The sequence below is a fragment of the Pleuronectes platessa genome, chromosome 20 (assembly GCF_947347685.1).
Source record: "Pleuronectes platessa chromosome 20, fPlePla1.1, whole genome shotgun sequence".
Classification (NCBI taxonomy): Eukaryota; Metazoa; Chordata; class Actinopteri; order Pleuronectiformes; family Pleuronectidae; genus Pleuronectes; species Pleuronectes platessa.
The window spans coordinates 8,183,425-8,211,256 of NC_070645.1; the positions used below are offsets into that span (position 1 = coordinate 8,183,425).

Genomic DNA, 27,832 nt, shown 5'->3' on the forward strand with positions numbered 1-27,832 from the left:
AATAAGTCGAAAAGTCACGGCTCCATCCCTCGATATCTATTGCGTAGACTCAAGATGCGCATGTGTCATAGTTAATTTCTGGAATATTTTGGCTTCATTTCTGGATTCCGATGTGTTAACCATCTTCATACACAGTCTATAATGTAGAAATATATATGAGCCATTAACTGGTTGTATCTAATAAGACCAATAAAGCTGTAGGATCTTGTTAATCTCTATGTTGAACTAATTTATTGCCTATGACTTTACTTTCCACTTGTAAGACTCCATATTCTTGCTGTGAGAGGTTGATTTAGTTTCAGCTCCGTGGGTCACAAAGGGCCTCAGTGGAAACTAACTTCTGACAACAATAAATCTCACCTATCAGAGAGCAATATTGGAAGGTTGATAAGATTAGGATTAGAGCAGTAAATTCAATGTGTGTGTGTGTGTGATTGATGGAGACACACAGTCGCCACACTCCTCGCCCCCGCAGGCAGATCGCCTGACACACTGCGAGGAGCCTGTGTGACATATTTAAAGCCCCATCAATAAACACAAGTTAAGGAGTCATGCCCGTTTATAATGTTTGGATATCAATGGGATCACTATCAAAGTCAGTGGCTTAAAACATTTTCTAGCAACTGTTGGATCACCTGCACAGCTGAGGGTCTGCTGAGCACAGCCCATGAAACAGTACATGTTCTTTCTAAGCGTGTAAATGTTTTTATAAATGTTTTTTTTCCATTTTTCAGTTCCAGTGAGGTAGGACACCCCTCTTCCTTCCTCCCAATTGGTACATCCCAATAAGGTAAATAGAGCACAGGTGAGCTGCAGGTTGTAGGTCAGTAAGTTTCCTGCCCCTTTACAACTAGTTTTTCGTGAGTGACCACAACACCACATCTGACATATCTTATTAAAGATGGGGGAGAAGTTGCAAACTCAAAAAAGCTACGTTTGCTCATTTTTCGATTGTGATGCTAAATTCACCAAGTCGTGGAAGCTTGAGGCTCATCTTTGCAAACACACAGGATTGGTAAGTGGCTCTGAAGTGGAAGGAGCCAAACAGAATAATCGACCATGAACCCAGAGGCAGATTAAAACAGGGAGTGTTTGTGTAAATGTTGATTTCTGTATCGAATGTTTCCCTGACTTCAGAAACCGTTCTCCTGTGAGAACTGTGACAAGAGCTTTTGCACTCGCTATCAACTCACCAGACATGAGCTCGGCCACAGTGGAGAGAAACCACACAAGTAAGACACGGTTTGAAAGTAATTGGCAAAGTAAAATATTGTGTTTTGTGTTTCTCGAGCTGCTTTTGCCTGTTCTGACCTGTTGTGTTTCCTGCTGTGGTCTCCAGGTGTGCGGCTGCCGGGTGCTCGGAGGCCTTTGTCACAATCACCAGAATGAAGAACCACATGGCTCGGGTTCACCAGCACCAGGACAAGCTATACAAAGTATAATCCTCTTCAAAAATGTTTACCTCTGAAGTATGTTTGCATTTTCCTGTCACTTCTCTTGTCTTTCAGTGTGACCGTCAGGGCTGTGGAAAAGATTTCAACAAGAGGAACCAGCTTAAATCCCACAAGGGCGAGCACGATCAGCTCCTGCCCTTTCAGTGAGCAGCCAAACGTCTGACACAAGAATAACAATCTCATCTGTCCTTGGGAACATCTCTAATCTGATCATGTATCTTTTGATCTAGTTGCACTTTCAGTGGCTGCACAAGAGAATTTGCCTCTCACGGAAAACTGAAGCATCACAAGAAAATTCATGAAGGTTTGTTGGTAACAGAAAGCTTCCATTTCTTTTTTATTAAAGACGTGCTCGAGCCCTGACTTTCTTTGCTGCAGGTTACCCCTGTGAGGCGGACGCGTGTCCTTTCCAAGGAAAGACGTGGACCGAATATGTGAGGCACCGAAAAGAACACAAAGGTATGAGGCTCATACAGGGAAGTGATTGTTTTGTTGCATTCCACATCTTGCTACTAATGCTGCAGAGTCACATGACAAACATTCTTTTGGGACTTCTGTGTTCTCAGTCAAGCTGCAGTGTGACAAGTGCAAGAGGCAGTTCAACAACGCCTGGTTCCTGCACCAGCACGATCTGCGCACCCACTCTGGAACTGGGAGGAGGCTGCCCTGCCCCAGAGAGGGCTGCAAGAGAAACTTCACTCGTCGTTTCCACTTGGAGAGTCACGTCCTGGGTGACCATGAGGGAAAGAAGCCATTCAGCTGTGCCTACGCCGGCTGTGGGAAGAGCTTCGCCATGAAGGCAAGTCTGCACTTAAGTCATTTCCCCCAAATCAAACCACTTCCTGCTTGATGTAGCCACTGAATGCTTAGGTTGTACTTGTAAAAGTTTGTATTGCCATGTGCTGCATCCTTGCTGAAACCAGGGGTAAAAAAAGTGCAGTTGAATGAAACTAAATTTCAATAATACAAATTAGGGTTTGTTCTCAGTTGCATATTCCTGTGACTAGATAATCTAGCTCTTGTTCTACAACCATTTTTATCTGGAGCTGTTTTCTACAGAGGAGAGTAAACTCTGTAATCTGTGCAGATGAACAGATGCGGTTTAATTTTCAGTAACACTTATAACTAGTCTCTTTTGCATACGCATAGAAAAATGGATCAACTAAAATAATGTATCTGGTTAGACACCGCTAGAGGTTACATTTTCTAACACTTGATCCATTGAATTGCTTTTGCTAGAGTCGCTGTTAACTGGTCTCATTGTTTATCAGGAGAGCCTGTGGCGACACGGAGTGGTGCATGACCCAGCAAAGAAAAAGCTGAAGGTAACGTCCTTGTGAACTTTTTCTTTTTTAGGCTATTTGACTTTTCTCCCTTTTTATCTTGTCCTTAAACATTTTAATGTTCTTCCTCCCGATACAGAACGTGCATCCTAAAAAGAACCAGCAGGTCGGACCGGCAGCTGCAGCCAATCAGGCGGATGCCAACGAGCTCGCTGCTAAGCTGAGGAACACAACTTTACAGGATAACAAATCTTGAGGCTGTATATTATCTTTATAAATATCCACTTGGATGCCTTTGTGAATGTTGCAACAATTTTCAGTTGATTACTTTATTATTTATGCAAATATAAAAATAAAGCCTCGTTAATACAGCATTATACTAATGCTTGTCTCCAAGTGACTGAGTGAGCGTTGGTAATAAACAGCCCCCTGCTCTTTTCAACCACACATCTGCCTTCTAATGGTCGACTCACACTGATGGAAGAGCAACAATAAATCCTTTAAAGGAAATGTTTATTAACAAACTCACATTCACACATGTATAAAACTCCAGCTGATGGGGCAGCTGGTTGCCATGGTGATGAGGCCTAAGGGTAGTTGAGCCCCCCCCTCCCCCCCCAGGGTGAGGCAGGTTTTCTAATAAGGCCCGAGGCTTATTCAGCTGGATACAGCGCTGGTGTTGCAGAACATCTTGATTAACGTGATTATAGGTCATTATCCTCGATGACAGAGGATCACAGGCTACCTATTACATTTTTCTTCATATTCTATCTCTACCTGCAACGATGCATCCACCTGAATACAGCCCTGGATTCTACAACTGCTTGGTGAGATGAATACAGCACAGATCGCCTGTTAACAGTTGAAGTACCGCGCTCACCGCGGGAGTGAAGACAACATGACCATATGAACACAGCAGTGTGTGTGTGAGTGCAGTCTGTCGCGTGACGTGGCACGATCTGGATCAGGTCCCACCTGGTCAGGACAGGCTTCGTCCCGCTGGGTCTACTACAGTTCTGGATGCTTTTGGTCCTGGATTAAGCCCGGTATGGAGCGATATACAGTAGCGTGTACCAGTTCACTTTGGCCAAGGTCGTTCCCAATATAGAACATTCTGGGGTGGAATCTGCGTGGTGCGCAGCCTGCTTATGTTCTGGCCCGGCTATACCAGGCTGCCGGGCCAGGAGACCACGGTAAGCGCCACCCGGCTGCGCTGCTCCTTCAGCATGGGCACCAGTGCAGAGTGGCTCATTCCTGCTGTCGAAAGGCCATTGACTGCCACAATCATATCGCCGCATCTAGGATGACACAGAGACAAGTCAGAACGGCAACACTATGACAGAGGCTTGAAAATACACTTAAAGGATGATTCTGTATAAATATTTGCTTCCATCTTTTCCAATGAAAAGAGTGGAACACACTAGAGCTGAAACAATTGGTCAATTAATTCACTAATTCACTGACAAATGGTGAAAAGAGCAATAAAAAATATCTGATACTAATCTGACAATTGTTGAGTCATTCAACTTAAACTAAATCAGTTCCTTCATCACAGCAAAAGCTAATATCTAATGGTTTTGATAGTTATAGTAAACAGATTATCTGAGTTTTACTCTGTAAAACTACAAAAAGAAGGAACCTGCAGACAACACTTTAGGCTCTGGGGAATTGTGATGGATACGCTTCACATTCTATTACATTTTACATATCTAACAATTCTTAAATTAATTAAGAAAATAGTTGTGTCATGCTTTTGATTTCAATAGTGTTGTATAAGAACAACAATGGACTTATGGCACTGAGGAATATGAGGCTCTACAGACCGTTATTTGTTGACATTTGTTTTTCAGTAGAAAACAACCTTGAAAATAAACTTTTAATGCCGGGACCAAGAAGTTAGAGGAGAACCCTGGGGTAGAGCATCCTGACAGAGTTTAACCTCAGTTCTGTGAAGGGAAATGAAACTGAAGGTCTATGGAACTTGTTCTGAGACTTCCAGATTAATAATTAAAAGTTGACCATTTACAAAAAAAATTCAAATCCTTTTTGTCTGCTCTTTAACTAGAGAAGATTTACTCACTTTTTTTAAACCTACAATAATAAACCTACCTTTTTTAAGTAAAAAATAAACTGGATAAAGATGTGATCAGACAGAATGAACATTGATTTATTGGTAGTTGCCTGCCGTTTGACAATAGATAAGATGCTGATAACGGCAAAAGGCCACGTCTGTGATGTTTGGTATGAAAAGGGAAGAGGGGAGAAAAACAGAGTACAGTAAATACTGCGGTCGATCGTATCTCTTATTAGTCACCAACTGTAAATCACAGTTTATCCGCCTGGTGTTATCACTGCTGACACAAAGCCACAGACAATCATGTGAGAGACGACTGGCCGCTCACTTGAGGCGCCCGTCGTAGTACGCAGGCGTGCCGAGGACGATGGTCTTGATGAAGAACGCCTGGTTGCCGTGAGTCTCCTCGTAGCCGCCAACAATACTGAAGCCCCAGCTGCCGGGGTGACTCCTCCGCAGGACGATCTCATGACTACTGTGCAGGTAGCTGCATGAAAAGACGAGAGAGTGAAAGTGATGGAAAACGTTCTGTGACTTTTCTTAATTTGTTTTCAAACCTCCTTTGAGACAAATATAGAAAGAATAACTTTTTGCAAAAAGAAACTCAATATTTTTGGATACCTCCAAATACTCTAATGCGGCTATATAATAAAATTAAAGACGTTCCAAACCAGACATATTGCTATTTAGTTAGTGGTCACAAATACAAATGAAGTGAGAATATTTGCAACAACCAATGACAAATAAAAGCCCACAGTAACCTATAGTAAATTACAGTATGCCAGACAAATCAGGAATAATCCAGAACAGGATTTTCAGAACATCTTTGTTCACAGTGCTCGGCTTTAAGAAGAAACATCTGGTTAATTATGTGAATCCTTTAATGTCCAGAGCTGTGGGATTTGGGGATCTTTGACTCCCGTGTGTTTACCTGGGCAGGCCCAGCCACATGACCCACGACGGGGACCAGTTGGCGTCAAAGTCACTGTCATGGGAGTGAGGCAGCAGCTCGTCTCGCTCGTGCTCTTCCAGCATGCTGACCTCCAGCACCCGCAGCTGGACCGAGGGCGAGGCGGCGCTGGCCTTCAAGGTGCCCACTGCCTCGCTGTGACTCAGATACGTTAGGTCCTGCCCGTTGATACTGAGCAGGACGTCACCTGTTGGAGCAAGGAGCCTCTCGCTGTTATCAATGAACTGCGTGGTGAGTAATGGGACCTTGCAAAATACTCCCTGACGCAGCCGGAGTGCTCACCTCGTTTGATTCGTCCGTCCCTCGACAGGCAGCCGTGTGGTTGGACGCTGGTCACAAAGATCGGCAGCTCCCCGCTCTTACTGCCCCTCCCCCCTGCGACAGTCATGCCCAGCGACTCGAGAGGTTCCTTCTTCACAGTGATGTGTTTCTCCTTGCAGGTCACACACTGGGAGAGGTCCTGGGAGTGTAAACACACAGAGGTGACACGCACACAAATTAGGCTTAATGCAACAGAGAAGCTGTCAACTCATAGTCAAGTATGGAGGAATGTGCTTCCGCTCTGAGAGTTCACATTTTACTGATTTTTAGGCAAGAAAAGCAGCATTTTTAACTGATTTACAAATTATTTGGGGCTTTTCATTCTGTTAGACTGATGAGGAAAAATAAATACACAATTCAACCCATTTCTACCAACACACACACACACACACACAAATCAAAGTCCTCTCCTCACTCTGTGGGTGCTGGTGCGAGACAGGTTCGTGGGCACAGGACTCGGGGTGTAGCTGTGGTTAGGCAGGAAGTGATCAAGGCAGTAAAGGTCTCTGGTGGAGCTTGATTTTGGCGGCGGGGGTGGAGTTGGTTTGTTGGGTCGGCCGATGAGCAGGTGGACTCGCTCTCCACTGGCCTGCGGAGTCAGAGGTATCAGAGTCAGTGTTTAAGGATCAAATCAGATTTATTTTGGCTTATTCCTTCACTCAAATGTCATTGTGTTTAAAGGAAATCGAGCATGAATGAACCTGTATAATCTGTGCGGCCTGCTCGGGGGTGCCGTGGCGTAGGTCCTGCTCGTTGACTGCCAACACGCGGTCATTACTCCGCAGTCGGCCGTCCTTCGCTGCCAGGCCTCCGTCCAACAGGTCCAGCACAAACACGCCCGACTCATCCGTCCGCCGCACCAGCTTGATTCCGAGCTGCTCTGTCGAGTCCCTCTTGCTCAGGGTGATTCTCAGCGTGGCGGGGCTGGACGGCGCGCCCTCTGGGGTGGAGCAGGGCGCGTTGGGCACGGCCGGGGTCGAGGAGGATGAGGAGGGAGGCGCCCGGGAGGCACAGCGACGCTCCCGGAGCACGGTCAGCTGCAGGGTGGTGCAGGGGCGAGCCAGTGTCGACCGGGCAAAACTGTGCGGCACGTTGCTGATGTCCACATTGTTCACCTTAAAAAAGAGACGTTTGACGATATGAAATACATCAACTGAATCCTAATTTAAAAGGCTTTACTGGGTGATGCCACACTTATACATTCATCTTGGTTGATTTCTGCACATTTGATATCGTCATACTTTTGTATTTCTTATTATTATTTGTATGTATATGCATATATCAGTGTGTGGGTGTATAGATATAACAACTGAAGAGTAAAAGTCTAATGTGAACTCTTCTTTTTGCTCTGTTTTGGTCTGCACCATCTTCTGAGAGACAAGGGACCTCAAACGTCTCTCACCTGTAGAATCTGATCCCCGGCCAGCAGCCTCCCGTCTCGTGCGATGACCCCGTCCCTGTACACCTCCTGGATCACGATGTTGATGAGCGGCGTTTCATTTCCCCCGACCACGCTGATGCCCAGCTCGACGTACGGGTTGGCCCGGTGGACTTCTATGGCAGTTATCTCTCCTTCAGGAAGTGAGGGCAGCTTCACGCAGCCTAATGGACGCGCAAATCACATTACACGGCTACATTTCAGACTTTAATCTCCACGACTGCGTCTCAATGTTCCCTGAATGTGATCATCCTGCCGTCTAAGATTGCAGCACTTACACTCGTATGGGGAAGATAAGCAGCAATATTTCATATCTCAGATCTCTAACATGCAGGCTGCCTTGGGAAGATGCTCAGTAAAACAGAGGAAGTGCCGTCTTACCCTCTTCGGCGGAGAGAGGCGGGGACTCGGGGCAGTCCCAACCGGAGGAAGTGGAGCTGACGGAGCGAAGGAGGTGGATGCAGGGATTGCTGAGGGGCCGCTTCACCCTGGGGACCACGCACTCCAGCCCGACCACACCTGGAGACATGGAGAGATTAAGAGATTAATGCTGTGCTTTATCAATCGAAACTGTGTTGACTTCATTGACAGGTTTAATCTCTTCACGTAGAGGACGGAACTGGGGACGGACTCACTGTCTTCCTCTGTGCTCTCCTCGAAGGCAGGGTTGTCCAGGCCGGCATCGTCCGTCCACACGGGCCCAGTGCTGCAGGCGTCATTGGGTCCATCGGGTGGCGAGGGCGTGCGGTCTCTCAGGTCTGTCTGCGGGGAGCACGGCGACCTGGGGGGGCTGGTCACCATCGCTCGCTCGTCCCCGCTCTCGCATCTCGGGCCGTCCACGATGGTCTGCTGACACCGCGTCCCGGGACACCTTTCACCAAGCAACAGGTGTCAGTTTGTTAGTCCATCTGACGTGTAAAGAAAATCAGGTTCAGCATCAGTTAAATTAATGTGACGGAATTGATCCATAGCAGGGAACTTCTCTTTTTTTGGTGCACAATGCAGGTAATTCAGTAATACACACTGATCTGTCTCCGATTAGAGACCAGAGAACATTTCTGCATGGCATCCTTTATAGATTCTTTAGATGTGAGGAAGCACCACAGAATAAATAAGCATTTATGAGAGGATGTCTGTAAGGGCATGAATATTTATGTGCATATGTGACCATCTGTCTGTTATGTGAATTGCAGCGGCTCTGACATTTTTCTCCCCTGAAACAGCAAATGAAAAAAGGTCAAAACCAAAGATTTAAACACGATGCGAACAGAACAAGAATTAACACCATGGGCTCGTCTGCCTGAGGCCACAGTGACACTGACCTTTGTCCACCAGGATCTACTCAGTTCATCCTTGAGTTCAAGTGAACATTGTGCCAAATTTGGAAGGATTCCCTAGAGGTGCTACAGAGATATATTGTGTTCACAAGGCAAAATAAAGTATTTGTAACGTCCCAGCAAATTGTGTTAAAGACCTTTGACTACCAAAGTCTAAACAGTTCATCCTTGAGTCTGAACCTTTGAGCCAAATTTAAGGAAATTCCCTCAAGGTGCTCTTGACATACCGTGTTCACAACAATGGGATGGAAGGAGGAAACACACCTCATGCCACTGCTGGCGGATGCCAATGCAAAGATCCAGCAATTTATCCGATTTGAGAGGATAGGAAGGATCTTTCTACCAAAACCAAAATAAATCTGGTGGAGGTGGGTGTATCTATCCTGTCCCATAAATAGAAACTCTAAACTGAAGAGCAATTAAAAATAAACACAGACAGTTAGACTCAGGGGATCAATGTGGTCTCAATCCTGAATAGACTGTGAAGTATTTACTCTAAGTGGCAGCCATACGCTGTTTGAATTATTTAAATATCTCTGTTCTCCCTTTCCTTTCCCATGATTCTCTTCTCTTGCAACTATCAAAACAGCGAACACAACCAGAGACCATGTGACCTGCCGTGATTTGTCACTGTGGGTTTCTTTTCTAAATTACTGATCTTTCACATCTATATTTGACCCACGGATGTCTCCATCAAGAGGACGAATAACATTGAGTGGAAAAAAGAGAAAAACTTTTTAAACAAATGCTCGGCCCCTGGACAACTTTAGCTCACACAGAGGCTTAAACTCAACGTCTATGGTTCAGAAACTGTGAAAGTTCACCAGCTCTCACACAGACACACACTTCGATAATACGATCAACCGACCCACCTCTCGTCTTCTAATCCTATGTCCAGTGTCCCATCCTTAATCTTTACCATAAACAATGTTGTCTCACAGCCACAGCAGACTCTTGGCTCCTGTTACTAACCTAAACCCTGAGCCCACAAGGGCGACTGAGGTCTAATCTTTGCTAAAGAATGTCACGTTAGTCCTCACAGTGACCTGGTTAGAACTGTCTTAAACCACGTCTCCTCTCCTTCCCAGCAACAAGATGTGTGCATGAATGCTGGCGATAAAGTTTAAATGGGCTGTAGCTAGGAAATACAGACCCTTGTTTCCGATGGATTTACTTTAAGACAAATAAAGGACTGATCTCTGTAACTTACATATTTTCAAACGCGGATACACTTAAAGGGCATCTGTGAAACTTTTGAAAGACCGCAAATTGATTTTTGATGTTGACTTTAAAAGCATTGAATTAAATTCCATAAGATATTTTGCTGCTATGGCCTAAATTGGTTGCGTGCAGCTTTTTCCAGATGAAAAGTGTTGAAGAATCTCGTCAGAGGCTAAGAATTATCGCATTGTCGGGAAAACTATCATATCAGATTCACAGCTAAGAAAACAACAATATACAACCAATAAATAAATTGCTTATCTATGCGCAATACTTCCAACAACTATTTGACAGCGCTAACAAATCTAGCCACATGAAAAAAAAAAACATTGGTTCAAGCTCCACCTCTGAATCGCTGCCGGTGTCGCGAACACCCTTCGCCAGTCTGCCAAAAATGATTGGCTGCAGAGACGTCACGTGAAAAGAGATACGGAAAGAAACAACAGACAATTTGAACAAATTCACGTATATTAACACAACAAGCATGCGTATACAAAAACACTTTATTTTACGCAACGGATGATAATACTGTTGCATTTTGGCCTTATTGATCGTACAGAAGAAGGACAGGAATCATTATCTAGTAATTATCACTTTTTACACAGAAGCTTTGACACTTACACGATATTTTCAACGTTAGCGACAGTAAAACGTAAAACAGCTGACTCAGAAAAGCTTTTAACAGCTTGTAAGCATTATCTTGTTAGTGTGAGCTTGTTAGGGGAAATCTCCTCGACTTAGCTGAGGTGTTAGGAAGTCACCGGATAACGAGTCAATAAGTTAATGTCAGAACACCAGCGGGCGGCTCCTTAGCAACAGACACCATCTTTAGAAATTCAGTCATAGTGGCGCTCGGATCAGTCAATTATTACAAACTCATTCCAACTCAACTTAAATGATGTTTTTACACATTTAAAGCAACTTTGAACTGAAATACCGTGTATTGTTAAATCTTACAAACACAGATTATTTATCCTCCTCAACTTCGATCCCACTATTCATTTAACTACAAAGCGTTTTGGGGGATTTCTCCTTGACAAAGTTGATGCATAGACAAATACAAACACACACACACAGACACACACACTGCTCCATGTTCTGTACAGGACAACAGAGGTAGCTAGGAAGAGAAAGTAGGTAAAGACAGACGCAGCGAAAAGAGGGAAAACTAGAGAGCGAAACGCCTTCTTGTTCACCCAAGTCCCGCTGACCTCTCCTCCATGTGTCGGACTCACCACAGGCCCGGGTTGCCCTTGGCCGTCTCACAGAAGAAATGGTTGAAAAGGTCTCTGGTGTTGAAGTTGCTCAGCATGATCGCAGAATGAGAACATGGAGCTCCTGGTCCGTCAACCCATGACTGTGGTAGGGAACCACTAATCCCTCGTCACATGACCTACAGCCCAATAATCCCCTCAGGGTCTCACAGCACCTGGTCCAAATGGGCCCAAAGCCAAAGCGGGTGGACGGCGGGAAACCTTTAAGGTTAAGGCCAGTGGGAATTGAACTGATCTGGACTGAGATTAATGATATCTCCAAATGGTCCTGCCAGAAACAATGAGGAGTGGCTGGTATGGTTTTTTAAGGTTAACGGTTATTATCATTATTTATTAAAACAAAACACAAAAGCATTTTTGTATGTAAGTTCAAAACCAGAGTGGATGAAGCAAAATAGCAAGATTTCACTCCTATAAATAGATAAATGGTAAATTGATGGAGTTTTTGCTGAAAAAGATTACTATAATGATTAGCATCGTAGTAACTAAGTGGCCGGTATCTGTGCTAATCATCTTATGAGTACAATAAAGCTGGATTACCTGTATAAATCTTAGGAAATCCTGCAAGTCAGGCATGCATTGTGTGTGATCTGTGAGTGGGTGTGGGTGTGTTCATGCTCTTATGCAAGGCTCAATCTATTATGTCTGTGTCTGAGCTTTATTACCTGTGCTTTAGGTGTGCCTCCAGGTCACAGCGTGGCATGCTGAGGGAGCAGACTGGGGTCAAAGGGCAGGACACAGACAGCTTGTCCAGTAGCTTGTGAACCAGTATGCTTGATCTGCGGCACGCCTGGAGCTGAAGCCGTGTCCTGTCCAGAGGACAGAAGTCCCTCTCCTGGAGGAAGCTGCGCAGGCAGCGGGCGCAGAAGGTGTGTCCACATGGCGTATCCAGTGGCTGCACCAGCGGCTGCAGGCAGATGTGGCACACCAGGTCGTCGTCCACCTCCAGGCGGTAGTTGTAGAGGTGGTTCTCCCTGTTGCGGTGGACCTGGCCACACTCGGAGCACAGATCTTCAAGTGCTGGCTCCACCGGCTCGGCTAGACCCACTTCGCAGCCCGGGCTGCCCATCTCTGTTCCCTCAGCACAACTCAGCTTTGGCACAAATGACTCCAGTGGTGCTGCAGTGTTGGGAAGGGGCACACACTCCTATCCCATAAGCTTCATCAGAGGATGAACAGGTTGCAGAGAGGACAGATGCCCCCCAGTGGCTGATGGCACATCACCCTGTGGGTCAGAGGGCAAAGCAAGAGGGTTAAACAGCTGTTTCAGAAAAACAACAAGTGTCTGATATATTTATTCATGTGGCAAATGCTTTGTGCACGTGGGCCAAAGTGTCGTCATGAGATCGAGAGTGGTACAGTCTGTGTGTGTGTGTTTGTGTTTGTGTGTGTGCATGTGTGTCAGCGAGTGTGCTGAGATTATGTATTGCTGCTCCTGTCCACTAATCTGGCAGTATAATCTCTCTTTTGCTATCGCCTGCTGCAATCTTCCAATTCCACAGAGAGGGAATTATCTGGGATTGAGGCAGAGTGAGGGCACAGATCAGAGGAAGTGAGAGGGGGAACGCAACAGAGAGGGAAAGTGGCGCCAGACAGAGGAAGCAAGAAGAGAAGAAAGAGACAGAGTGGGGAAGAAGGGGAAGTGACAGGAGGAAGGGAGGGAAGGAAATGCATGGGATGTGAAAATCTGAAAGAGCCATAAGACAAGAAAAGAGGACGAGACAGGGAGAGGATGGGAGGCAGCACAAAGGCAGTGAAGTAGACGAAAGAGAAGGAAATTCTTTAAACATTCCCCTCAGCGAACTTGATATTTTTGGCTCGGGCCATGTGCAGTAGATGCACTCAGTCTCCTCTGCAACACAGAGAGAGAACATGCCTGAAGCAAAGTCTTGAAATAAAGCACTCCAGTGAGCAGAGCGAGCCCCCACAGCTAATGCACCCGGTGTACGCTGATCCTTTCCACAGCGGTTCACATCCACAGCCATCCGCGTCCTCAGCCCCCCCTCGACCAGCCGAGCCCCCCCCACCCCTCTCCCCGTACCGCGGCACGCAGCAGGCCAGCCAAGCCACACTGACTACCTGCCTCTGTTCCAGTGAGGGTCTGCTCCTGTCTCCATGACGACCCGGAGCCTGTGCTGCTCAGTGGGGCTTGACATTCAGAGTGGAGCTGGAGTCGGATGCAGAGGAGACACAAAACAGATGCACTTCTTCTCTCAGCAGGATGCTCTCCTCCTCCCCGGTGCAGCCTCATGAGCGCTTGTCAGGCGGCCCAGGCGATGATGAGAGGCCCCTCGGTTTCCTTCTCGCTGCTTCTTGCGTCTCGTCTCTCCGTCACTAGCCCATTCCCCGTGACACCCTGCCTCTCCTGTCTCCTCGGCTATACCGGACCTGTACTCACTGATTTCAGCCTCCTTTAAGTACGTGCTCCTGTCTGTGTGTGACTGGCTGCTTCTGTCTCCATCCCGCAGCTGGACATGAATTAATCATGAGGACACAAGGCTTCTCTGTTCCTATAACAAAGCTGTGACATCACCACATCTCACACACAGACTTGTGGACAAGTATAAATCTACACAACCAGAGCCAACACACATGCATGATGCACAAGAGCTTTTGGAGGTACCTTATCCCGCGAATGGTCTTTATCAATAAGTAAAGTCTTCAGGTTTTCACTGTGGCAGCAGTTTAGAGTGTCAGCCATGAAAAGCACTTAAATCTATTTTAAACACAGATGGACTCTGAGGCAACAGATTCCTTCAGCCAAGTCATATGAACAGAGGGAAATGCTTGAGGCAAATCTTTCTTTTTAATCTCACTGTGCATGTTTACGTGTGAGGGGCCAAGGCCACACTGTTATTGTCATTGCACTGCTTTCAATATTAATAAATAACAGTGCAGGCCCTGCACCTGTGCCCGCTCCTTCTATTTTCATTTTTCAGCCGTGGCAATCTAATCTTACAACCAGCTCGTGCACTACCTCACATGCAGGAATGACATTTTCAGATAAGACGAGATGATGTTTAAGGCCACAGATTTCAAATCTGAGGTCCTCTCGGCTTAGCCTACATTCTCATAAAACCCCATCTCATCCTCTCTTATCTTAGACCCCCCCACACACACAAAAAGGCTGTTAGCCATTTGGCAAAACCAGGCCTGCTGTTGTTCTGTTGCTGCTTCCAGACATGCAATAACAACACAAAACTGACACTCATTTGATTGTAGAGGTGCAAACACTCTTCCCCAGCCCTGAATCACCTTGGCAAGGCAGCAGCTGCACTGTCATGAGCTGTGAGCAAACCGGGGCGTCGGACACGTTTGAGGAGAGCAGAGCCTTTTGAATCATTGTCCCCATCTGTCTGACTCCATCCCTCCCTCCAGCCGAGGAGCAGCGAGGACACAAGAAGCGACAATGGTGAGATCAGTGCTCGGGCAGCCGCTCACCGACACATGCACCCGGTGGATGTTGTGCAGATGTGATGTTACCTGATCACCGCCGCTCCTCCGCGCCGCGCGCTCCGTCCCAGCGACGGGGGGACGATTATTAGCCGCGGGACCACGATCACGCATCCACCGCAACGGACCGTTCCACAAAACCCGCACGAAAACGCCCCCGTGCCTTTGGCCGCGCCGGCCCCGCCCACTGGTGGCCCGTCAACGGAGAGGGGCGGGGTCTGCGGCCGTCACTCCAGAGCAAACTCGCTGGTGGCTTCCACACAGCCTGTTCAAAAACACTGCCACTGGTTTAGATCATAGACAGTATATGGTTTACATGCACGTCTGGATATGTTGCATTTGGACCCCACACGTTTACATTAGGAGTTATATACTTTTGTAAAAGTTAAGCTATCTTAGAATCAAGGCATATGTTTTCACTGCGATAAACTATTATATAATTAAGGGGAGAAAAATCATCATGATTTGAACTTTATTTAACTTTAGTTTTTACCATTTTTGCCATTGATTTCGTGAGGTGCTTTGTTACCTTGTTTAGATAAGTGGGACACAAATAAAGTTATTATAAAATTAATGTTATGATGACGATACATAATCCTCTATTAGTCCCACTAATGGGGAAATGGCTATATTCATTCTGCATCAGTGTAAATAGACACTCAGTAAAAAGTCATCAATTGCCAAAATAAAGATCCGATAAGTATACATGGAAATAAATAAATAAAGATAATGATAGATTATATCAGTAAAACACATTGTCTGTTGTGCACACACGTTTTTAAGTTGTGACTCGTGGCTCTAGGTTTTGGGATAGTAAATAAATAATCTGGTAATGGGTTGTAGCTCAGTTGGAGGTTATTAGTATAATGCCCAATGAATTTCTCACTTACAAATGTCTAACTATTTATCTTTTGTTATTGGTAACCATACAGATAACATATATCTATAAAATGCCTTCAGCATCTGCAGCATTAACATTGATAGTAGTGCATGTAGTGAATATTTTTTTAAGCACATACAGCTAAAATCTTGATGTATGTTAAGTGTTTTATTTTTTGTGAAGCAATCAGGCATTACCAAGGACAGCCCGAAACAACGGGTCCTCGTTGGAAGGACCCCGCAGAGAAGTAAACACAGCAGATGTTGAGTTAATTGAGTCGCAGTCATCGATTTCTAGATGAATTAACTTTGTTGCAACGTGTAACTTGTTGGCATCGCGATGGCGGAAGACAACGAGCTGGAGCAGTGAGTGTTATCGTCCGTCTGCGTGTCGCCAGTGAACGTGTGTGTCCGCGGCTTGCCCACATTTCCCCACAGTGTGTGTTTGAATCCCAAACCCTGACACCCGTCCATCATACGGAGGAGGAGGAGGGGGCGGGGTATTTGGGATCGACAGCTGTTGTTTATGTCGTGTTGAAAGATGGAGATAGAGAGAGAGTGTGTGTGTAGCGGCTGTAAGTGGATCCTGCTAATAAAACAGATAGTGTTAGCTGCCGGGGCTGGGTGGTGAAAGGTGCGTCTCCTCCGCTGAGACTCTGCTGATTCAGCCGCTCGGGTCAAACCGGGACACCGCCGCTGTCTGTCCCCCTCCATCCACTCACTAATGATTCACTTTCCTCCTCCGCGGCGGACCGCATCACTTTGTTTTTCTCTCGCGTAATTAGATTATTCTCCTCTGAGGCTTCGTGCCATGTTTGTCCTCCACTTCGCCCTCCGCCCCCCTCCTGAGCCTTGTCTCTGTTTCTCCACCCAGGCGTGCGATCGACGAGCTCCTGAGGGAGACGGACCGGGCTCGGGTGAGAGCAGAGACCATGGGCCCCGCAGGATGGTGAGCACCGTTCGTGACATCCCATCTGTTTCAGCCCTCGTGCATCTGTCATTTCTTGACATGGAGCTGCTACTTATCGGCTTAGCTGTACTGCAGTGGTGGTGGTGTGTGGGGGGGGGGGGGGGGGGGGGGGGGCTAATGTTGTTCTCTCAGTGTGCAGCTTGTTTGTGATGTGTATGGATCCCCGGGATGAAAACAAGAGCAGCTACTATCCTCCAGGTCCACAGCAATGTGTTTTCAATACGTAAAATTGGACAAATCTAACACGGCCACAAAAGTATTAATGACAAACAATGAGATAAGACAAAACAACAACTCGAAGCGCTCCATGATCCAGACTTCACTGTAATATTTTCACTTTAGAGAATTGAAATCATCATTTAATTAATAATTTCTCACTCCACACCCCCAATGGCAAATCAATGTCGACTGGATAGCTCCTCTCCATTGAAGTCTTTTTAAGATAAAACCAGTATATGTACAACTCAGGAGGTGGAATGGGTTGTTTCTTACTTAATTAAATTCAGTCATTTTATTAAATATTATATAATGTATCTGAATAATTACAATTCACCATCGTTTGACTGTACCACATAACCTGATTTTAGCTCTCATTATAAAATATTTCTAATGTTACTAAATGGTTCTACATGAGCGCAAAAAAACATTATCGTCAGTTTTTCACTATTTAAGTTTGTGGGATCCCTGGCCATTTTCCAAAACATTCTTGTAATGATTCAGATTTTTAACAAGTATGTTCACAATCTTTTATATACAAGTCTTGATATTGAGCTTTATTTAAGAAAGAATTCTCCTTAAGATCAACATTAGTTTTTATGGAGGAAATCAATAGTGTCCTCAATGACTTATTAAAGATACTAATAGTTTGATGCTTTCTTGCTGCTAATGATCACATCCCTCGTCATCAAGATAAAACAAACACATGTCCCACTGTTACATCTGGGTTAAAAACGTCGTTCCCTCCTCTGTCAGGTTGAAGTGTCCCCTGCGGAGCACCAACAAACGCTTCCTCCTCAACACCCTGCGCTCCACCGGCCTGCAGCTGCGCTCCAGTGAGCCCAGGGCCAGTCACTCTGCCACAAGATCGCCCACGAGGAGCAAGAGTCAGGACAGAGGCCTCGACCGCAGCAGGTCACCTCCCAGAGATCGAAAGAGCAATGGAGCCCACACAAGACAGAAAAAGCATCACAGAAGAACTAAAGACAAAACAGAGGACAGAGACAAAGAGAGGAGTCACAGACACAGAGACAAAAGGGACAGGAAACATGGGAACGACAGACAGAATAAACATAGACTTCGTGAGTGAAGCATCTCTGCTTATAGAGGAGGAACACGGCTCTACCAGAGACCACTTCCTGTCCAGGGAGGACAGAGGTGGGCACTCCTGAAACTGTTCTCAGATCAGAACGCACACCCGCCGATTCCTGTTCATCAGGCTGTTAAAAGGAGGCAGAACAGACACTGAATTCGACTTTTCTAACTTTGTTTTCCCCACAGAGAGACAAGCTGGACAATCGTCTTCTACATTTGATAATTAATTGTTTAACATTTGAGGTTACCAACATATTTTAGGTTTAGTTGATTCCTTGACATCGCTCACGCATCCAGTAGTTGAGATTTTTTTTCCCCCCCAACTTTCCTACAGATGTTTGAGTAAATAAACTATGAAAGGGTCGTTACAGCTCAGGACATGAGAGCATTTGATTTTTTTTGTCCATGTCCTCCCCTCTCAAATGATTCATGGTTTGTTGTAATTCTGTTTCACCTACAGTAAAGGAGGATTGATTTCAATCATAATGTGATTACCATTCTCCTGTCATCATTCACTTGCCTTAATGTTTACATAAGCCGCACGACTGTCGCCACTGGGTAAGCACGTTTTATCAGGTGCCTAACTTTCTGACATGTTGACACCGGCTATCAGAAATGCTTTTGTTTGTCAAAGGAGAATTTTTATTTTTTTCCTGACACTCCTGCTGGTGCCTACGTCCTCAGATCCAACATGAGTAGGTTAATTATAATTTGAATAGGCTGTAAAAGAAATAATAGCAAAAATGACTATGACAATAATAATCGTCTCGCTAAACCAAAAAATGTCAATTTTTTTAATGGGGTCATGGGGCCTTTTGAAAACATGGATTTGCTCAATTGTTAAAAATGAAATGCTGTTTTTATCTGTCCTATCCATGTGGTCAAGGTTAGGCTTCCTTCTTTTTATTGTTCCTCATCCTCGTCATTTTATAAACGTCTTTATGCTCACATTTTACCCACATGTCTATTATAGCAAAGTGAAGCTGCGTTACTCTCCGCCTAAAGCCATTATGCAGAAACATTCTGTCTGTAAAGGGGACTAAAATGAATTTAACACCCCTCATGCTTCATAAATCACGTTGTCCTTCTCCACTGTAGTGGGGGAATAGCCTGGGTTAACCGTTTCCTTCCTCTTTGCAACAATGATCAAATATAAACACCATTAAGCCATAGTGCAGGCGGGGGGGTGATTTATATGGAATTGGTTTACTTGAACTTTATTGCGTCTCTGAGTGCCCCATTAAGATACAGTGGAAAATGCAGCACTTGCTTTTGAAGAACTCGGTGCAAATAGTGTGTAGATAAAACACTATCAAGTTAAAAGCCTCATCGAGCTGCAGCTTACACGAGAAATACCTAAATTACACCGATCTTATAGCAGAGGCCCAGGATGTTGCATAAAGGCGCAGGTGAGCTGGAGACACGCTCAGTGCACTCGCTTGTTAATTGAGTTCTGTTGCTCTCTCCAACCTAATTGGTTTCACCACGAGAGCTGCTGTTAAATGGGGCGAGCACACACCCACACACACACGGACACACATCTGCTAATGGCCGGCAAACATGGTGAGAGTGCAAGGGGGAGTACAGCGACCGCTTGTCAAGGGCCCATCGTGCAGGGGACACTCGCTAAATGGTGTTAAATGATGCATTTGCAGAAGTGTCATGGGAACATTTTAAAAGTCACGAAGGTGTAGACAAAGAGGAGGAGGAGGAGGAGGAGGGAGTGAGGTGATGTTTGAGCGTTTTCACCACAGTTTCCAAGACAGCTGTCTCTCCCTGCAGGTCTCTTATCTCGCAGGTCAACCAATGTTTGCGCCCATCCATATCGATTTATCTGCTGCAGTGTGCAGACAGGAGATGCATCCATATAAATTGTCGATGGGTGCATGTGTTTGAGGGCAAACCCTACATGAGAAACGGTCGTGCACCCTAAGACTAAAAAGGGACACCCCTGACCAGGTTATTTACGCATGGGTGTAGGGTGCCACAGCTCGAGGGGGCAAACACATGGGTGCAGGTTGTGGTATTTACAGAGGGACATTGATTTACGCGCTCACGTGCGTTCTGTTCAATTCAGTGAAGAAGGAAAAAAAAAAAGAAGAAGCTACACAATATCCTGGAAACTGAGAGTCTCGAGCCAGGTCTGTCGTTGTGAGCAAACAGTGAAACCAATGGCCTGTGCGCTGCAGAGTCACATGGTGGCACAGTGACACACCTGTGTGGAGCCGCGAGGGGCCACGCAGTTGCGCCAGAGGCAGGTGAGAGCAGAGGAAGGTCCACGCAAGTCGAGGCAGGGCGCAGCAGCTCCGGTACATGTGCGCGCAGACGGCCCCAGAGCCCCATGTCCTCGGCAGCCATGAATCGGGAAGATCACTACTACCCCTCGCAGGTTTTTAAAGACTCCTGCGTCTACCAGAGACAGCAGGGCGAGGACTACAGCCACAGCCCGCCGCCCTGCCTCTACATGAGCAGGCAGGTCCACTCCATCTACACGCAGCCGGCCATGGGGGCCCTGGAGCAGGCCGGGCTCTCTGACATCGCCTCCTCCTACAACCTGCCCGGCCTGCGAGAGGACCCGGGGGTGCCACAGCTCCACCACCCGCAGGGGCTCCAGCAGCAGACCCTCCAGCCCGCCGCAGGATATGGAGACGCGGTGGAGCAGAGCAGATATCACCTCCCTTTCCCCTGGATGAAAACTACAAAATCCCACTCACACACCTGGAAGGGACAGTGGGCAGGTAAACCCCTCAAGCCAAAACACATCACTATTTAATATGTATTAAAAATAACTATAAAATCCATAATTTAAACCAACTGAACCTCAACAGGGGATTTCTCAGAGCAGACCTCTCTTATGGTGTAATCGCTCATGTACAACTCATTTCAATTCAAGATCCATGTAGAGTTTTTTGTTTCCAACATTACTCTGTAGTCCTAGCACTCACAACTGAGTTTACACTGAGTCTCTGTGACGCCTGAATAATGACATCATGCTCCCAACAATATGATCATGGGTGGTTCAGTTTACCTTGTCAGTCAATTTGTAGGAGGCCCGGAAAGCCAGTGCTGTTTTTATTTGTTATTATTATTTATCAGGTCTTATCATCGCAAACAATGTGTGTTTCGTCTTTACACAATTCTATATCACAGACACACAAGATGGAAACTATGAGACTATAATAAGATGTTAAAACGCCCAAATCTGCCACATCCATGTTTGATAAATTACTTTAAAAGACATGTGGAGATTTGATATTAACAGTGATTTTAGACTTTGCAGCTCAAATGACGTAAATGAATCGTTTAACCTTATAAAGGAATCCGGAAATTTGAATGGCTTTATAAAGGTTTGCAGCAAGTGCGATCTGGGGGAAAGTACGTGCTTGTTTGGTTTCCCGGCTAAAAGTTTCCTGGAAGTTTTTTTATTTTAGACAAAATTCGCAGTAAAATCTAAAAAACATTTATTATGTTTTTGTAAATTTATACACAGGGCATTTTAACACCGAGTCTTCAAAGCCAATCACACCTCTCCTCTGACACATTTTCCTGCTTTTACGCAGAGATTTGTGATAAAATAATCTATGACTATTAGAGCATATTGTGGACATAATGTGTGTATTGTTTTACTTGATTAATTCCGATAATTTTTATCAATAAACGGCAAGCAATTGTGATATAAAAAAAGTTTTCTGCCAAAATTGCTGTTGTGGGAAAACAAATGAGCCAATACTTTTTTTCTGCCATGAACTGTCAATGGCTAAAGACGATTTCTATATATTCATAAAACAAGTTCAAATTATATTGTTAGTGTCCAACAATATATTAATCACAATAATGTAAATGTTTGGACTAAAGTTTCAATCGACACAAAATACATTTATGGATTTTGTACCCATATAATTAACACTGCGCTGACTAATTATGTGAAATAAATGAAATATCTGATTGATCACTGATTTTAGGTGAAACATTTCTAAAGGTAATCGGGGGGAAATAATTGCACAATACTTATCTTGGATAAGGCTGAGTAGATTAATTTCTATTTAGGTAAGAGTTCAAGATGAGACTTTGGTGCTTTTGGTTAAATTGGCAAATAAATAAGTCAAGTGACCAAAAGACATCAAATACACTTTGTCCACAGTTACAGCTATAATATAACCAAAGCAGCACAAACAAATAATCTCAACAAGCTTTGCCCTAACAAATTTAAATAAAAGTGAACTTTGTGACTTAAAAACAAATTTCCCCTAAAATCAAAAACACCTGCTCATAACATCTGCTGCTTCCAAGTTCCAGCTCGGACTGATGACGTATATTTAGAGCCAATCAAATTTCCTTATAACATTATAAGTGAATAAATGTTTATTCTAGTGGCTATCATAAGGCAAATATACACTTTGGTTTCTGTAGGAGCCTGGCGCGCATGCACATCCAGTAAGTCTTAAGGCACGTGGGTCATTACAATACAAAATGCGATAGGTTAAATTATCACAAACCAATTTAAATTATTATCCAATCAAACGTGATAATAAACCTTTACAGTCTAATTCGTAAACACTGTGTCTGTCACCATAGGTGCGTACGTGATGGCTGAGACTGAGGAGAACAAGCGCACCAGGACCGCCTACACGCGCGCTCAGCTGCTGGAGCTGGAGAAGGAGTTCCTGTTCAACCGCTACATCTCCAGGCCGCGGCGCGTGGAGCTGGCGCTGACGCTCGGCCTCACCGAGCGTCACATCAAGATCTGGTTCCAGAACCGGCGCATGAAGTGGAAGAAGGAGGAGGACCGCAGGAAGGTCAGGGTCGCGGACCCGGACCAGGACTCCTCCATCACCTCCGGAGACCAGGGGGAGGCCGCGGGAGGCGTCTCCTCCACAAACGGACCTCACGCCGCCTCGCCACCCGTCTCCCCGCTGCGCGTGCACTCTCTGTCCGCTGCTGGGTCCCGAGAGACCGCGTAGGGCACTTACTATGTAAAGGACGACCCAGAGATACTGCAGGGACATTGTTATCCAAGAAAATATGGAAAACCCAAAATGCACAATTTGAGAGGACTGGTAAAACTCATGTTCCCCTTCTGCTGATCTTGTAGATCTCCCCCGGGTACCACTGCAGCCCCTCACTGGACGTCACACTGGGATGTTTCCTATCTGGACTGAAGGGACATTGCTTTAATCAACTTCTCCATGCACCCCCCCCCCCCCCCCCCCCCTGTTTAGAAGCAGCAACATGGATTCAGTTGCACAAACTTGTTTCTCACCTCAGAGATGTGAGAGGCCTGTATAGTCACCATCACACTAATGAATGTAAATACACATTATATGACTGTCAGGAGGAGGCTAAATATTTACAATGATCGCATGTGTATATAAGCCTATAGTGTAAATTCTAAAACTATAATCGATGATCCACATATTTTATTGTTTAAAAGATTCATTTCACAGTATGAATAGGCTGTCGCACGTCAATTTAGAATAAAACGAATATCACGACATGTGTATCTGATAAACTTGCACAGGTTAGATTCAATATAAACTCCAGTAGTTCATGGTAACCCCAAAATCTATATTTGAGAGGATTGTTATTAAGCCTGTGTCGTTCACAAGGCAGCTAACACTGGACGATGTTTACTAATGTCTTAACTCTATGGGATCTTCTTCAAGGACCACTGTAAGCCCCATGGATGTGATTGGATGTTGCTCATCTGGACTGACGGGACATTGCTTTATCTTATATCTTAATGCATATGTCACCACACCCCCTCATTCTGTTTAGAGGCAGCAACATGGATACAGAATCCTCTTTCTCACCTCAGAGACGTGAGAGGCCTGTATTGTCAAGATCATGCTTAAGAATGTTAATATACATAACACGACTGTCAGGTAGAATAAAGTGTCAAACTAGAATCAGTGATCCACATCTTTTAATGTATTTATGATTGGCACATAAGCATTTGGAGTAAATCTAAAAGCATGTGTAGGTTTGATGGTACAACCAGGCTTTGAGGGTCATGGTGGGTCATGGAGGCCTTGAAGTCGCAGGGGGCTGATCTTCTTCACCTCCTTGATGAGTGCTCCTCACGAGACTTCCTGCTCAGGGTGCCCCTCTGGAGGTCCCTGCCCGAGGACATTGATACACCTGAGGAGGCCCTCTTTACCCGGACACATGTTACGACTCTTGTCTGTTAATATGATGTCCATCTGCTCCATTACGCACATATGTAATTTATATGCACTAACTTTGGGGTTGAAATACAAAATAAGACAAGCAGTTATTAAAGAGTAGCTGTGTCTGTGTCGCCTGACTCTTGCAGATCAACGATGAACTCACTAAACGCAGCCTCCAAAGCAGACAAGCTCACTAAGGGACGACTGGACACACTCTGCACCAGCTTTGAGGGGACATTTCTCCACCATGTTACCAAAAATATTCACAAAATCCTCATAAGACAGAGTGTCCACTGTGTGGATGTCCATGTCCTTGTGGAGCATCAGTACAGTCTTCAGGGACTTTATGACCCACTTAGCAACAAGCAGGACCGGTTCTTCTGCAGCTCTAGGTTTATAATTAGACCACAAAATACCATAACAGCACAACACACAAACGCCAATATGCCATACACATAATTGTGCGAGATCATTATTGCAATCTAGTGCAACTCTAGTGTGCTCAAAGTGCAAACAGTAAAGCACCCATGACGCAATATAGGCCTTTTGTGGATCCATATCGTGAGTCATGGCATCACATATAACTATTTGATATAAACTAAATGATACCTGTCCAAATCTCTCCTGTTCACCAACTTTCTCTTGTGCATCAAACGTACATGCATGAAATATATACGCAGGAAAATGTAATGAAATGAAAGATTTGAGATGTTGATCACACACATATTGGTCTGTAGTTGCTGCCAGAGCCAACTCAATGAGCAATGGTGACACCTGGTGGATGAAATCTGAAATAGAAGTTAGCCCATGGAGCTTAAAAGAATTCAGGACCTTAATTTTTTTATTTCTTCCAATATAAACATTTAATATTTGCTCATTTTTTGCTCAGATTGATTTGCGGATTAAAATACTTAAATGTGAAAATGTGTTCGGTTTTGCATTTAGTCGTGATTTTTGTTTATGCTCTTAAACTATGATTTATAATTCTGATAATGCTAAATTAAAGTATTATTGTTTTAATCCATGTATACTTATAAATGTAAATATGCCTTTATAACACGTTTACTGTGAGAATGTTAAATGGTAACGGTGACCACTTAAAGCCTTTCCAGTACAGTTTTTTCATTAACACACACATTCATACAGGGCATCCAGTTGCAGCACTTTCTCCATCTCACAGTTATACAAAATCTTGCCCAAGGACACTTCGGTATGCAGAATAGGGGTGGCCGGGTTCCAACCCCCAACCCTCTGGTTAGTGGATGACCCGCTCTACCTCCTTTATTGTCTACAAAAGTACACAGGGCGATGGATGAATAGCTCACATACATTTGGAATAAAACAAGTATCACCACCATGTAAATGTTTGATAGTAATGACTGGAGCAGGAGAGATTCCGAAGTGAATCAGGGTCAGAGCTTGTTTTGTGCATCATGGCACACAAGGCCTTGGAGACGCAGGCGGCAGATCTTCTTCACCTCCTCGATGCCGTGCGCCCTCTCCACCGTGCGCTCGTGCTGACAGCGCTCGGACAGCTGCCGTAAAATGTTCTTCTTGTCGTTCATCCGGGCGCAGATGACGAACGGGAACCCGAACCGCTCTTTGTAGTGCTCGTTGAGCCGGGCCATGCTCGAGGCCTCAGAGGACTCCAGCGCGTCCAGGCCGGCTCCTGCCTGCTCCTCAAGCGACTCTTTAGTCAGGGTGCCGCTCTGGAGGTCCCGGCCCGCGAGGTCAGGGTGACACCTAAGGATGCCCTCTTTACCTGGACACACATGTGACTGATTATTGCTCTGGATTGTTCATATAATGTCTATCTATGCCATTACGCACAAAATAGAAGCCATTTGTATGCAAACATGTCACTCAAAGGAGCCACCAAATACGCAATCATGACATAATATTACCAAACTGTGGATGTGTGTCTCACCTGACTCTGGCAGAGCATCCATGAACTCATTGAATGCAGCCTCCAAAGCCGAAAAGCTCGCAAAGGGACGACTGGACCACACTGCAGCGGCTATGATGGGACATTTCTCCACCACGTTACAAAAAATATTCCCAAAATCCTCATAAGACAGAGCGTTCACTGTGCCGATGTCCATGTCCACGTGGGTCCCCAGTTGTTGCAGAGACAGTCTTTGAACTCCACGAGGTCAATACACTGGTGGACACAGAACCAGGCCCTGGACGCCTGGCTTAGGTTAATCATTTATTTGTCATTTCATGTGATGTTGAGGGGAGGAGTTTGCTATAGAGCTCAAATGCAAGGGCCAAACAGTTACCGCTGGACATAGTGCGATCGAATGACAGAGGAATTGAAAAACAACAGTGAATGTGTTCTTTAATTTTATATTTTGTTTCGTGTCCCATCCAGTAATGTACAGGGGGGTGGATTTATGACATATTTGTGCGACAGTGTGGGTGGACAGATTTTCTGCTCAGAGAAAAAGCAGCAACTTCTCACCTTCAGATGAAGATATATTTCCAAACAGGAGGGGGCTGCAAACCTGGCAGTGGAAGATTCGATTTGTGTGTGTTTTTTGTGATATCTGCAAAACACACAATAAGAATAATTACTTCACATGGGAAACCAGTAATTTAACACAGCAACATGGATTAAACGTTACGCCACGATTGGACCACAAGGGGGCAGTGCATGCAGGTGATATAGTATCAGGGCAGCCCTTGACAAATAGCAGGTGACCGGGCTGGACCGTCAGAGGAATGAAGCATCTCCTCCTCTCAGGGGACAGATCGAGGCTGCACAGAAACATGTCACTGAGCAAACAGCCACTGACAGAACCGAGGTGGAGCACCGTCACTCAGCTCAGGGGCTCCGGGGCTAAGCTAACAGCCTGCTAACTACCCCACGAGCTTCTAAACTAAGTACAATATGAACAATCAGCTTCTAAATGCAATATATATATATATATAGTAATATATATATATAGTAATATAAGATAAGATCCAGCGTCATAGTGCAATGAAACGTCACATCAGGTGTCAGTGAAGATAACTTACTTATTCCCCGACGCACTCTGATCAAACAGATATTGAACACTATTGCAGAACGGACCTGTCAGACTTGTTCACCTCTATCCAGGTAGCTATACGCATGCGCACGAGGTTCCAGCGGAACACAAGCAGCGTTGCCTCATGGGAAATATGGAAGAATCGCACCACAGATTCAAAATGATCGTATTATGATACTTTTTTTTTATGCCGCCTATTTATAACAGTTTATAAACCTGACCACACGACTGGAAAGGCCATCGGTTAGTGTAAATAAATATATAACCTTAGTGACCTTAGGGTTGACCTTAAGGTTCCATCTCCACCTCTGATTCCCTGTCTTTGACCTCCACATCCTCCATCAGTGACCCAGGCGCTGATGGGCCAGTCCCTTGTAACGTTTTTTGAGACTTTATGATATCCTCATCCACAGGTTGGTCTGGAGCCTGCACGGCGATGTTATGTTCAAGAACCCTAATAGTTTTACCTCCGCCATCTTCACTGCTTTGACTCACTGGTCCTTTCCCGATGTTCTTACAAATTGGGGCCAAACACTCAATTGGTATTTTTTCGATTTTGCGTGATTTTTTAAATCAAGTTATTTCAGCCAGCATCTGTACATTGCAACAACGACCCCAGGCCTTATAGTATCACAGCCTGTGAGAGGT

The 27,832-nt window shown here is 45.1% G+C and overlaps 5 protein-coding genes across 7 annotated transcripts; 3 read left to right on the forward strand and 2 right to left on the reverse strand.

Moving 5' to 3' along the window:
• The first annotated feature begins 833 nt into the window (after window positions 1–833).
• gtf3ab (general transcription factor IIIA, b) lies at window positions 834–3,104 on the forward strand. The gene is made up of 9 exons (XM_053412442.1): window positions 834–1,015; window positions 1,138–1,232; window positions 1,340–1,436; window positions 1,509–1,597; window positions 1,685–1,758; window positions 1,833–1,913; window positions 2,021–2,253; window positions 2,726–2,779; window positions 2,877–3,104. Exons 1-9 carry the CDS (start codon window positions 902–904, stop codon window positions 2,991–2,993), a joined length of 954 nt encoding a protein of 317 aa, XP_053268417.1. The 5' UTR covers window positions 834–901; the 3' UTR covers window positions 2,994–3,104.
• Window positions 3,105–3,223: 119 nt separating this feature from the next.
• On the reverse strand, window positions 3,224–14,970 carry lnx2a (ligand of numb-protein X 2a). The gene is made up of 11 exons (XM_053412640.1): window positions 14,856–14,970; window positions 12,038–12,597; window positions 8,176–8,411; window positions 7,922–8,059; window positions 7,505–7,704; window positions 6,804–7,217; window positions 6,518–6,691; window positions 6,064–6,241; window positions 5,743–5,968; window positions 5,140–5,298; window positions 3,224–4,035 (listed from the first exon to the last, which is right to left on the reverse strand). The coding sequence occupies exons 2-11, from the start codon at window positions 12,439–12,441 to the stop codon at window positions 3,900–3,902; spliced, it is 2,265 nt and encodes a 754-aa protein (XP_053268615.1). The 5' UTR covers window positions 12,442–12,597; window positions 14,856–14,970; the 3' UTR covers window positions 3,224–3,899.
• Window positions 14,971–15,933: 963 nt separating this feature from the next.
• Window positions 15,934–18,476, forward strand: si:ch211-140b10.6 (protein POLR1D-like). Of its 2 annotated transcripts, XM_053412497.1 has the most exons (3): window positions 15,934–16,070; window positions 16,579–16,653; window positions 17,647–18,476. In XM_053412497.1, exons 1-3 carry the CDS (start codon window positions 16,045–16,047, stop codon window positions 17,978–17,980), a joined length of 435 nt encoding a protein of 144 aa, XP_053268472.1. In that variant the 5' UTR covers window positions 15,934–16,044; the 3' UTR covers window positions 17,981–18,476. The 2 variants fall into 2 exon arrangements, with proteins under 2 accessions (XP_053268472.1, XP_053268473.1); XM_053412498.1 differs by lacking the exon at window positions 16,579–16,653 and having other exon boundaries at window positions 15,943–16,070.
• A 1,865-nt stretch (window positions 18,477–20,341) lies between these two features.
• pdx1 (pancreatic and duodenal homeobox 1) lies at window positions 20,342–22,946 on the forward strand. The gene is made up of 2 exons (XM_053412721.1): window positions 20,342–20,723; window positions 22,561–22,946. The coding sequence occupies exons 1-2, from the start codon at window positions 20,342–20,344 to the stop codon at window positions 22,944–22,946; spliced, it is 768 nt and encodes a 255-aa protein (XP_053268696.1).
• Window positions 22,947–25,363: 2,417 nt separating this feature from the next.
• urad (ureidoimidazoline (2-oxo-4-hydroxy-4-carboxy-5-) decarboxylase) lies at window positions 25,364–27,268 on the reverse strand. Of its 2 annotated transcripts, none has more exons than XM_053412722.1 (4): window positions 27,174–27,268; window positions 26,617–26,701; window positions 26,080–26,335; window positions 25,364–25,914 (listed from the first exon to the last, which is right to left on the reverse strand). In XM_053412722.1, exons 3-4 carry the CDS (start codon window positions 26,252–26,254, stop codon window positions 25,565–25,567), a joined length of 525 nt encoding a protein of 174 aa, XP_053268697.1. In that variant the 5' UTR covers window positions 26,255–26,335; window positions 26,617–26,701; window positions 27,174–27,268; the 3' UTR covers window positions 25,364–25,564. The 2 variants fall into 2 exon arrangements, with proteins under 2 accessions (XP_053268697.1, XP_053268698.1); XM_053412723.1 differs by having other exon boundaries at window positions 26,080–26,343.
• Between the last annotated feature and the right edge of the window lie 564 nt (window positions 27,269–27,832).

Excerpts from the sequence above, each read along its gene's own strand:
- urad (XM_053412722.1), bottom strand. The coding sequence starts at position 26,254 with ATGGACATCGGCACAGTGAACGCTCTGTCTTATGAGGATTTTGGGAAT. Across the intron at positions 25,915-26,079 it reads GGATGCTCTGCCAGAGTCAG|GTAAAGAGGGCATCCTTAGG; the intron begins GTGAGACACACA and ends ATGTGTGTCCAG.
- gtf3ab (XM_053412442.1), top strand. The coding sequence starts at position 902 with ATGGGGGAGAAGTTGCAAACTCAAAAAAGCTACGTTTGCTCATTTTTC. Across the intron at positions 1,233-1,339 it reads AGTGGAGAGAAACCACACAA|GTGTGCGGCTGCCGGGTGCT; the intron begins GTAAGACACGGT and ends TGTGGTCTCCAG. Across the intron at positions 1,759-1,832 it reads TCACAAGAAAATTCATGAAG|GTTACCCCTGTGAGGCGGAC; the intron begins GTTTGTTGGTAA and ends TCTTTGCTGCAG.
- pdx1 (XM_053412721.1), top strand. The coding sequence starts at position 20,342 with ATGAATCGGGAAGATCACTACTACCCCTCGCAGGTTTTTAAAGACTCC. Across the intron at positions 20,724-22,560 it reads CTGGAAGGGACAGTGGGCAG|GTGCGTACGTGATGGCTGAG; the intron begins GTAAACCCCTCA and ends CTGTCACCATAG.
- si:ch211-140b10.6 (XM_053412497.1), top strand. The coding sequence starts at position 16,045 with ATGGCGGAAGACAACGAGCTGGAGCA. Across the intron at positions 16,071-16,578 it reads GAAGACAACGAGCTGGAGCA|GCGTGCGATCGACGAGCTCC; the intron begins GTGAGTGTTATC and ends TTCTCCACCCAG. Across the intron at positions 16,654-17,646 it reads ACCATGGGCCCCGCAGGATG|GTTGAAGTGTCCCCTGCGGA; the intron begins GTGAGCACCGTT and ends CTCCTCTGTCAG.
- lnx2a (XM_053412640.1), bottom strand. The coding sequence starts at position 12,441 with ATGGGCAGCCCGGGCTGCGAAGTGGGTCTAGCCGAGCCGGTGGAGCCA. Across the intron at positions 8,412-12,037 it reads GAGGCACACCTAAAGCACAG|GTGTCCCGGGACGCGGTGTC; the intron begins GTAATAAAGCTC and ends GCTTGGTGAAAG. Across the intron at positions 8,060-8,175 it reads GGAGAGCACAGAGGAAGACA|GTGTGGTCGGGCTGGAGTGC; the intron begins GTGAGTCCGTCC and ends CCATGTCTCCAG.